This window comes from Microcaecilia unicolor, chromosome 11 (genome assembly GCF_901765095.1).
Source record: "Microcaecilia unicolor chromosome 11, aMicUni1.1, whole genome shotgun sequence".
Classification (NCBI taxonomy): Eukaryota; Metazoa; Chordata; class Amphibia; order Gymnophiona; family Siphonopidae; genus Microcaecilia; species Microcaecilia unicolor.
Window position 1 is genome coordinate 158,874,809 of NC_044041.1, and position 10,886 is coordinate 158,885,694.

The 10,886-nt window shown below is 48.8% G+C and overlaps 1 protein-coding gene across 1 annotated transcript in view; it reads left to right on the top strand.

The window, feature by feature from the left end:
* The window catches only part of SNRPD2 (small nuclear ribonucleoprotein D2 polypeptide), a 29,597-nt gene extending 19,144 nt beyond the window's left edge, over positions 1-10,453 (top strand). The window contains exon 3 of the mRNA XM_030218596.1: positions 10,005-10,453. Coding sequence (XP_030074456.1) covers positions 10,005-10,179 — 175 coding nt within the window. The 3' untranslated portion in view covers positions 10,180-10,453. The remainder of the gene's footprint in view (positions 1-10,004) is intronic.
* The last annotated feature ends 433 nt before the right edge of the window (positions 10,454-10,886 follow it).

Genomic DNA, 10,886 nt, shown 5'->3' on the forward strand with positions numbered 1-10,886 from the left:
TTCACAGGAGATCTCAATGGACCCTGGCTTCTCAGTGGTATCAAGCCATGGGGAGTCTAGAAGATGTCATCTGAGTGTCCCCAGAGCTTGTACGCTCTCTTCAGTGGTGGACAGTTCGGTCCAATCTGACCTTGAGACTTCCATTGCAAATTCCTCAGCCTCAAAAACTGCTGATGACAGATGCATCACTCTTGGGGTGGGGAGCCCATGTAGATGGACTTCACACTCAAGGAGCCTGGTCGTCCCCCCAGGAAACAGGTCTTTAGATCAACCTTCTGGAGCTTTGAGCGATCTGGAATGCTCTAAAGGCTTTCAGAGATCGGCTGTCTGACCAAATTATCCTAATTCAAACAGACAACCAGGTTGCAATGTACTACACCAACAAGCAGGGGGCACTGGTTCTCACCCCTTGTGTCAGGAAGCCGTCCAGATGTGGCTCTGGGCACGCCATCAGGGCATGTATCTACAAGCCATTTATCTGGCAGGTGTAAACAACAGCCTGGCTGAAAGACTGAGCAACCTCACGAGTGGTCTCTGAACATGGGCGTAGTCTGCAAGATCTTCTGAGCGTGGGGCACCCCCTCGGTGGATCTTTTTGCCACTCCACTCAATCACAAAGTCCCTCAGTTCTGTTCCAGGCTTCAGGCCCACGACAGACTAGCGCCAGATGCCTTTCTCCTTCATTGGAGAACAGGCCTTCTGTAAGCATATTCTCCGATACCTCTGGTGGGAAAGACTTTGTTGAAACTCAAGCAAGATCGCGGAACTATGATTCTGATTGCACCTTATTGGCCGCGTCAGATTTGATTCCTTCTTCTTCTGGAATTATCCTCCGAAGGACCGTGGAGATTGGAGTGTTTTCCAACCCTCATCACTCAGAACAAGGGGTCGCTGCTACATCCCAACCTCCAGTCTCTGGCTCTCAGGGCCTGGTTGTTGAGAGCCTAGAATTTGCTTCCTTGGGTCTTTCGGAGGGTGTCTCCCGGGTCTTGCTTGCTGCCAGGAAAGTTTCCACTAAGAGGTGTTACTCTTTCAAATGGAGGAGGTTTGCCGTCTGGTGTGACAGCAAGGCCCTAGATCCTCTCTCTTGTCCTACACAGACCCTGCTTGAATTACTTCTACACTTGTCAGAGTCTGGTCTCAAGACCAACTTCGTAAGGGTTCACCTTAGTGCAATTAGGCTTACTTTCTACATGCTGATGTAGAAGGTAAGCCCCCTGTCAAACCTCCGCCAGTGTCATGGGATCTCAACGTCGTTCTCACCCAGCTGAAGAAAGCTCCTTTTGAGCCACTGAACTCCTGCCATCTGAAGTACTTGACCTGGAAGGTCATTTTCTTGGTGGCTGTTACTTCAGCTCTTAGGGTCAGTGAGCTTCAGGCCTTAGTAGTGGATGCACCTTATACTAAGTTTCATCACAACAGAGTAGTCCTCCGTGTGCACCCCAGGTTTCTATCGAATGTGGTGTCAGAGTTCCATCTGAACCAGTTAATTGTCTTGCCAACATCTTTCCCCCCATCCTCATGCCCACCCTGGCGAAAGCAGCTTTCACACCTTGTACTGCAAGAGAGTGTTTGCCTTTTCCATGGAGCGGACAAAGACCTTCAGACAGTCTGCCCAGTTGTTTGTATCCTTTGATCCCAACAGGAGGGGAGTCGCCATCGGTAAACACACCATTTCCAGTTGGCTAGCAGACTGCATTTCCTTTGCTTATGCCCAAGCTGGACTGACTCTGGCAGGTCATGTCATGGCTCATAATGTCAGAGCCATGGCGGCGTCAGCGGCTCACTTGAAGTCAGCCTCCACTGAAGAAAATTGCAAAGCTGCGACATGGTCTTGGGTCCACAAATTCACATCTCATTACTGCGTTGAGTAAGATACCTGGTGCAACAGCCAGTTCGGTCAATCAGTGTTGCAGAATCTGTTTGGGGTTTAGAATCCAACTCCACCCCCTTTGGCCCATTTTGTTCTGTTCCTGGCTGTGAGGCCCAATTGACTAATGTTTGTTGTGTTGGGTGAGCCTGTATTCTAGGGATACCCTACTTGTGAGAATAACTCAGCCTGCTTGTCCTCGGAGAAAGCGAAGATACCTGTAGCAGATATTCTCCGAGGAAAGCAGGCTGATCATTCTCACAATTCCGCCTACCTCTTTTCTTTCATTTATGCTTTTGGAATTAACTGAGGAGCACAATGGGCGGGAAGGCACTCCATGTGTGTGCAGTGTTGCACTGTATGCATGCCAGAAGGCTCTAGCAAAGCTTTTTTTTCTTTGCTATGCATAATTCCAGTTCCCAGGCTGACGTGGATCATCGATTCACTTGTGAGAATGATCAGCCTGCTGTCCTCAGAGAATACCTGCTACAGGTAAGTATCTTCGCTTTAGAAATATTTTGCAGGGTGTTCTCATACCTTGGCAGTTTTTCCATATATATATATATATATATATATATAAATCAACTCCTGAAGACTACTTAGTTTCCTACCCAAGGGAAACTTACGCTTAGGCTACTCTTCTTTCCTCTCTCTCTCTCATTTTCTGGGAGGTCCTGTCTCAGGGCTGCACCCTTGAGGCTTCTTGACTCAGGTCACTCTCGGTACTCCCTTGGAGACAACTTGCCTCGGGGCCTCTATGATCTGTTCTACCTCCCTGCCTGAGCCCTGCCCTTCTGACTCGTCAAGCATAACTCCAAGTACCCTAAGGTGGCTCACTCTCAGCCTCAGTGAGGAAGTGATCCTATCCATTTACCACCTTCCCCCTCAGCTTAGCCTTTACAGGTAGAGTGCTTGCACTATTTGGGACCACCTCAACTATAAGGGCTGAGTGCTATCATCTGCTAGGACATCCAGGACTCCCATGGACACCCAGGGTACTCCAACCTGCCCTTGGGCCAAACCCAGACTCCCACCCTTGATGGTAATGCTCTCATCAGCATAACGTAGATGGGGCACAGTAAACAGAGCAACCATTGGGCCCCGTCACACACAGTGGCTGCATTTAGCCAGATCTTGGGCACAAGGACACCGCTGCTTGCCATCTGTATCTAAGCTTGACCATCTGTGTTCCATATTGGCACCACATCTTCAGGCAACTGCATCTCCAAGAGTCTCTGGCTCCTACCCAACGGGACCCTCTTAGATCACACCGTCAAGTCTTTTCCTGAGGAGTTCCAGTCTGAGATGTTTCAGCTCCTTCCAAGCCCACACCTTTATTCTTGCTGTAGGAACTGCACTGTAGGATAGATGGATCGTTGTCCTGGATCATCCTGTCCCATTGAATCACTGAAGAGTCCAGTCATAGGCCTCTGGCCTCACCCTGTCTTCCTCAGGGAGTTGAAGTTTTGCCTACAGGCAGCGTACCACTTTCCATTTTAGCATCTTCATCTTCCTTACTTACTCTTGCGCCCTCTTCTGGGCTGCTCAACACTGGTTGGGAGACTTCACACTCCACAGGCAAAGTAGTACTGTCACAGTTCATGAGTTCACCAACAGCTCTGCCTCCTCTGACTGCATCCTCACCCCCAAGTTCAGGGTGAATCCTAAGACAGAACTCATGGTTTGCTCATTTTCTGAGAACTTCACTTTTTTATATCTTTCAGCGGCTTTATAGTGGCTTCCTCGTATACCTGCAGCAAGTCACTTGACACTTCCATGTTCCTGGTGACTGGACTGGCCCTCCTTCTCAGTATAGGACAGGCCATTCTCTGCCCAGTTTGGCACCTCTGATACCAGTCACACTCTAGGTTCACTGCTGAACCACTTCAGAAATCGCATGGACTAGAGCACTCTGGCCTCTTGAGCCCACTTGGACTCAGCTAGCAATCTGTAAGGCTTCCACCAGACCTCTTGTGATCCCGACTCTTCCTCCAGTTGTTTCCTTAAATCTTCTACTTGAAGAGACATCTCCCTTTTTTTTTTTTTTTTTTTAGTTACATTTGTACCCCGCGCTTTCCCACTCATGGCAGGCTCAATGCGGCTTACATATTTTATACAGGTACTTATTTGTACCTGGGGCAATGGAGGGTTAAGTGACTTGCCCAGAGTCACAAGGAGCTGCCTGTGCTGAAGTGGGAATCGAACTCAGTTCCTCAGGACCAAAGTCCACCACCCTAACCACTAGGCCACTCCTCCAGCACTACATGAGCACCTTGTATCTGCTGTTTCTCTTTCACTGTCCTCATGGCTTTCTTCAGCTTTTTCTCCCTTGTATGCTGACATCTCTCCAAAGCAGCTCTTGACAGAGAAGCCTTTTTGAGCTAGGTAGCCATATTCTCCTACTCTTTCAAAGTCTCACCTGTGGAGACTTCCATCTGGGTCAACTAGTCCTGCCTCTGTACTAGCTGGCCTTGCCGTGTTTGGACTCTATGCTCCAGCATTGCCATCTGTTCTCAGTACTCTTGCACACTGACAGACTCTGCACATGTCATCTTGCACTTCTACTAGCTGCTGGGTCAGCAGCCCAGTCGCTTCTGCCAGCCTGGCACACTCTAGCTGGGCAGCTCTCTCGCTTAAAGGCCCCCTTCTTCCGGAGGCTCAACGCTTGTACTTCACTATGGAGTAGAGAGTTGCATTGGGATAGTAATGTAGCCCGTCCCCACCTCAAATAATCTCTTCCGTCCCAGCCCGCCTTGCCCTTGCTGTGCTGCAGTCACCTTGAACCCCCTCCCAAGAAAGCCAGATTCTATAAGCAGTAAAAATAGTAGTAAAAGTAACATAAATCATTTTCTTCAGTACTCTGCTAAATACAGAATTAAGATACACATATGCATGACCAGCGTGTCCCCCTCTCCATCCTATTCTATCCCATGTGCTCTATTTTCCCTTCCCCACTCTTCCATGTATGCCCCCCTTACCAACCTTTTTTTCCCCTCTTCCTTACACCCACACTTCCTCCACCCTTTTTACCTAGGAGTTTAGATAAAACAGGAGATGGGGTGAGCCTATCTAGCCCGTTATATGGACTGAAGCCAGTAGGTGGAGATTGCCAGCACACTGGTTCACCCAAGACAATAGGAAATGCTATTGAAAACAATAGCAAAACGATTATTAAAAATAAGGGATTTTTCCTTGTCATCAAGCAGATGAAGCCATTACGTATGGGTTGTGTCCATCAACCAGCAGGGGGAGATAGAGAGCACTCAACTTTTCACAGTGCCTCATGGCCAGCTAGCTCCACTGCCTCTTCAGTATTCTCTATCTCCCCAAGCAGGGTGGCTGAAGCTTCTTCGAGCTCCATCAAAAATCTGCCTGGGGGTGGCTCCTGGTTTGCCAGTTGTTAGCCGTGGTGTTAGAAGCTATAGCAGCTTCACTTTGAAGGCACATAGGTCAGCCCTTTCTCTGCCTTACCCATGCCCCCGTGGATGTGGACATATTAGCTTGCTTTTCCCTGTCCTTTCCCACTCAGTGGATGCAGGCACATTGGTTCGCCTTTCCCTGCCTTTACACTTATCTGAGCCTCCGGAGTGTTTTTATTTACCTCTTTTGCCTCTGCTTTCCTCACAGTGTTAAAAAATAAATAATTAAAGTCGCGTCGTGCTTTAGCGCAGCGATCTTGGAAAAGAGGTTTTTTTCTTGAGATTCTTCTGCAGGACCGGAGCTGTGATACTTGGTCTAGTGAGGTAAGAATGTTTTCTGACTCCTCCGGAGTGGGCCCGCGATCGGGACGTTTTTGGCACAAACTGCCATTTTTGAATTTTACCGCCGTTTTTGGCGATGGCTGCGGAGACTGTAAAGCGCTGTTCTAAATGTGGCAAGCGCAAATCAGCAGCAGGGCTCTGTAATTCGTGCTGTACAGACGGTAGAGCCGGCCCAAGCATGGCGAGCGGCGATCTTTTGCGCTCTGAGCTGGCAGCGGACGCCATTTTGGATTTTCCACATGGCGCGGCCTTCGTTGCGACGGAGAGCCCTGAATCCGGGGGGGGGGGGGTCCTCTGAGTGAGGCTAATAATAGAGCTGATAGCCCTGGGCAGGATCCGGGCGGTCAGGGAGCGGTTTTCTCCCCTGATTTTGTTTTAATGCTGCATAGGGCGTACATGCTTAAAAGAGCTCTTCCACAGGGATCTTCGGACCCTCTACCTGCCCCCCCCCCCCCCCCCCCCCCCCCCCCCCCCCCGGTGGATCCTGGCCTTTTGGAGTTGGCTTTGCCTGTTTCTTATCCTCCTGATAAACGCAGAAGGGCTAATTCCCCTTCTGAGTGTGGCGCTCCCCCCTGTGGTCGGGCTATGAGGATTCTGAGGGGTCTGTCAGAACTTCTTGGGCTGAGGAGCCAGAGTCAGGTGCAGAATTGCCACAGGAGCTTGATGATCCGTCTGCGGTGAGGATTTTCCATCGCGAGGAGCTGCCAGCGCTTATTTCAGATGCCTTACAAGCCCTCTCGATTGAAGATCCTGGGAGTGGCACAGCCTCCTCTTTTAATCCAAGGATGGCTAGTACCAGAAAGCCTGCTCGAGCCTTTCCTTTGCATGTCTCCATCCAGGAGCTTCTTTCAGCTCAATGGGCTGACCCCGAGGGACCTTTGAAGGTTGCCAGGGCTATGGGGCAATTATACCCTCTGAGTGAGGAACATTTGGCTCGCTTTGCAATGTCTAAAGTGGATGCCCTGGTCACGGCTGTGACAAAGAGAACTACCCTCCCTGTTGAAGGAGGTGTTGCCTTGAAGGATATTCAAGACCGCAGGCTTGATTCAGCTCTGAAGCGGTCCTTTGATTTGGCAGGTCTCACTGTTCGGGCATCTGCATGCAGTTGTTATGCTGCTAGAGCCTGCCTGGCTTGGTTACAGCAGGCAGTGGAACAGCCTGGTGATGGAGCGGAGACCTTATCTGAAGTGGCTCCGCGGATGGAGTCAGCCTTGTTCTTTTTGGCTGACGCCCTTTATGATATGGTCAGAGTTTCGGCTAAACAAATGGCAGTAGCAGTGGCGGCTCGCTGCACTCTTTGGCTACGACATTGGGCGGCAGACATGGCCTCTAAGCAAAGGTTGGTGAAGTTGCCCTTTCAAGGCCTTCTCCTGTTTGGTGAGGAGCTGGAAAACATTGTTAAAGGCCTGGGGGATTCCAAACCTCAGCACTTGCCCGAAGATAGGCCGAAGCCTTCCTCTAAGGGTCAGGCGGTCCGCTCCTCTTACAGACCTCGCTTCTGTGAAGCTAGAAGGTACCGGCCGGGGCGTGCTGCTGGGTTCACTTCGCGTGCCCGCTTTCAGCAGAGAAACTTCTTTCGCTCGGACAAACGTTCCGCAGCTGCCGGTTCAAGGCCTGGAGTTCAGGGGCGACCCTCTCAATGATGGTGCGCCGGCCCCCTCCTCGTTTCTGGTCATCGGAGGAAGACTTTCCCTCTTTTTCGAGGAGTGGGCACAGATCTCCGCAGATCAGTGGGTCTTGGACCTGATCAGAGACGGATACCGAATAGAATTCGATGCCCCGGTGAGAGACGTGTTTGTGGAGTCCCGATGCGGTTCTGCCGCCAAACGGGCGGTGGTAGAGGAGACTTTGTACAGTCTGAGCCAGATAGAGGCTGTGACCCCGGTGCCTCCCACCGAACAAGGTCTAGGCCGCTACTCCATTTACTTTGTGGTGCCACGAAAAGGCGGGTCTTTTCACCCGATCCTGGACTTAAAAGAGCTAAACAAGTCCTTAAGAGTGCAGCATTTTCAAATGGAAACCCTGCGCTCCGTCATTGCGGCGGTACAGCCAGGAGAGTTTCTCACGTCTCTGGACCTGAAAGAAGCTTACTTGCACATACCAATTTGGCCCCCGCACCAGAAGTTTCTGTGGTTTGCGGTGTTGGGAAAACATTTCCAGTTTTGGGCCTTGGCTTTTGGCCTCGCCACAGCTCCCCGAACCTTCTCCAAGGTAATGGTGGTAGTAGCTGCCTTTCTCAGGCGAGAGGGTATCCAAGTTCACCCGTACCTAGACGACTGGCTCATCAGAGCAGACTCAGAAAAAGAGAGTCATCTAGCTACAGCCAGAGTGTTTTCAGTCCTTCAATCTCTGGGCTGGGTCGTCAATATGGCCAAAAGTTACCTGACTCCCTCGCAATCTCTAGAATATTTGGGGGCCAGGTTCGACACAGCCTCGGGCTATGTGTTTCTTCCCGAGCAAAGGCGGTGCAGGCTTCAGAATCAGGTCTCTCCTCAGCTGTCTCTTCTCCAAGCTGAATAGCCCTAGCCTCCTTAGTCTTTCTTCATAGGGAAGTCGTCCCATCCCCGCTATCATTTTAGTCGCCCTTCGCTGCACCTTTTCCAATTCTACTATATCTTTCTTGAGATGCGGCGACCAGAATTGAACACAGTACTCAAGCGATGGAGCGATACAACGGCATTATAACATCCTCACACCTGTTTTCCATACCTTTCCTAATAATACCCAACATTCTATTCGCTTTCCTAGCCGCAGCAGCACACTGAGCAGAAGGTTTCAGCGTGTTATCGACGACGAGGACGACACCCAGATCCCTTTCTTGGTCCGTAACTCCTAACGTGGAACCTTGCATGACGTAGCTATAATTCGGGTTCTTTTTTCCCACATGCATCACCTTGCACTTGCTCACATTAAACGTCATCTGCCATTTAGCTGCCCAGTCTCCCAGTCTCGTAAGGTCCTCTTGTAATTTTTCACAATCCTGTCGCGAGTTAACGACTTTGAATAACTTTGTGTCATCAGCAAATTTAATTACCTCGCTAGTTACTCCCATCTCTAAATCATTTATAAATATATTAAAAGCAGCGGTCCTAGCACAGACCCCTGGGGAACCCCACTAACTACCCTTCTCCATTGTGAATACTGCCCATTTAACCCCACTCTCTGTTTCCTATCCTTCAACCAGTTTTTAATCCACAATAGGACATTTCCTCCTATCCCATGACCCTCCAATTTCCTCTGTAGCCTTTCATGAGGTACCTTGTCAAACGCCTTTTGAAAATCCAGATACACAATATCAACCGGCTCCCCTTTGTCCACATGTTTGTTTACTCCTTCAAAGAATTGAAGTAAATTGGTCAGGCAAGATTTCCCCACACAAAAGCCGTGCTGACTCGGTCTCAGTAAAGCCTTGTAGATAGATTTTCCACTTTTAAACTTTTGCCAATTCTCTGGATGCTTGTGGCTTGTAAGTCCAGAGCACATTCTATTGTGATTTCTGACCATTCCAGGCTTTCTGTGTTGCACTGGCAGCACTCCCAGCATAGCAAGCTCCAAAAAAAAAACCCTCCGCCTGTTCTGCTTGGCTGAGAAAACCCTGGACTCGGATTGCAGACATGCTGTTCTTTAGCTACCTGTTTCCTTTTAATCCAAAGCAGTCCACGGTGTGGGTCACCAAGCATACCGTTTCCAGTTGGGTATTGGCCTTTATCAATTTCTGATACAAGGCTAACCTGCCTTTACCAGGGCACATTGTGCAAAAACAGGATCTACACTACAGCAACCTCAGAAATGCTCCATAAATGACATCTTTGAAGCTGCAAATTGGTTTTCTACTATTGCTGTTACTATTTATATCTATGGTGCTACTAGATGTATGTGATTCCGTGCACTAAACTCTTACGAGACAGTCCCTGCTCACCATGCTTTCCCAAAACATTAATGCCTGAAAAACACCTTGTAATATCAGGATGGCATTTGGACAGTCCATTTTGCATAACCTCTTTGGTTGATCTCCACTCCTTTCCAACCACCCAGGAGTTACATAGTTTTGGCTGCATCTCCCCCGTTTATCCATGGAGAAAGTGGAGTTAATTTCCAGTAAGGAGATAGCAGGAGACTGCGGCCATACTACCCTGCCCTCTTTGCTAAGTTTCAGCACTGTTATATCATTGGTCTACAGTGAGGGGGAGAGAGGGAGGGCCCTAATAATGTGATTCTTGCATATATTCACCAAGGGTTCTACCACTTCTCTGAGCTTAGCTCAATCTAGTGAGTGACCAGCCTGGAATGACCTTGCTCAGTCATGTTGCCTTTCCCAGTTGTCCACAGAGAACCTCCCTTTCACTGGTAAGTAACTCTGCTTTCTCTTTCAGGCACTGTAACATGGTGCTGGAGAACGTGAAGGAAATGTGGACAGAAGTCCCAAAGAGTGGAAAGGGGAAGAAGAAATCCAAACCTGTCAACAAGGATCGTTACATCTCCAAGATGTTCCTCCGAGGGGACTCTGTCATCGTAGTGCTGAGAAATCCCCTGCTTGCTGGCAAATAAATTGTCCCTATACCTGTCAATCCAAAGGCAAAGTAACAAGGACCCATCAAATCTACTAAAAGTTACTTTAATTTTCCTTTATTTTACATGAGGGAGCGTTATTCTTTAATAGTAGTTTTGATGTTTTTCCACTTTTTTCCATATATTAGTTTAACTTTGGAAGGATGATTTGAGAGTGGTAATAAGAATCTCCTGCCCTATTCCTGCTGCTGGGCTACCCCGCTGCATTGTTATGTGGAAATTTTTTATATAATAAATTTGAGGATAAAACTTCTGCTCTGTTTCTCTGGTGCTTATCATAATTTGTATAGTTTGATTTATTTCCAGATCTGTAGAGCCATGCAGGGTGAATTTAATGAGACAGAGGTAGCTGGTAAGATTCATATCAGTTGAACTTGACGTTCAAACAATTCTCAAACTTTTGCCATACTACTGAATTATCTGTGGTGGGAAAGGTCCCCCCCCCCTCCTGATTTTCCCTATATTGCATATATGTGGCACTGAATAGTTTCTGATAAACATGTAATTACAGAATTAAAGAACCTGAGTAATGACAACAGAGTTTATAAAATTGTCATTGAAGGAACAAAGTATCACTCCAGAGACAAGCAGGCCAATTGCATTGTCACATGTAGGTGAAGCAGTGGCATAGCTATGGGGGGCCTGGGCCCCCCCCCCAAAATTGGCTCTGGGGTCCCCGGTTTGGC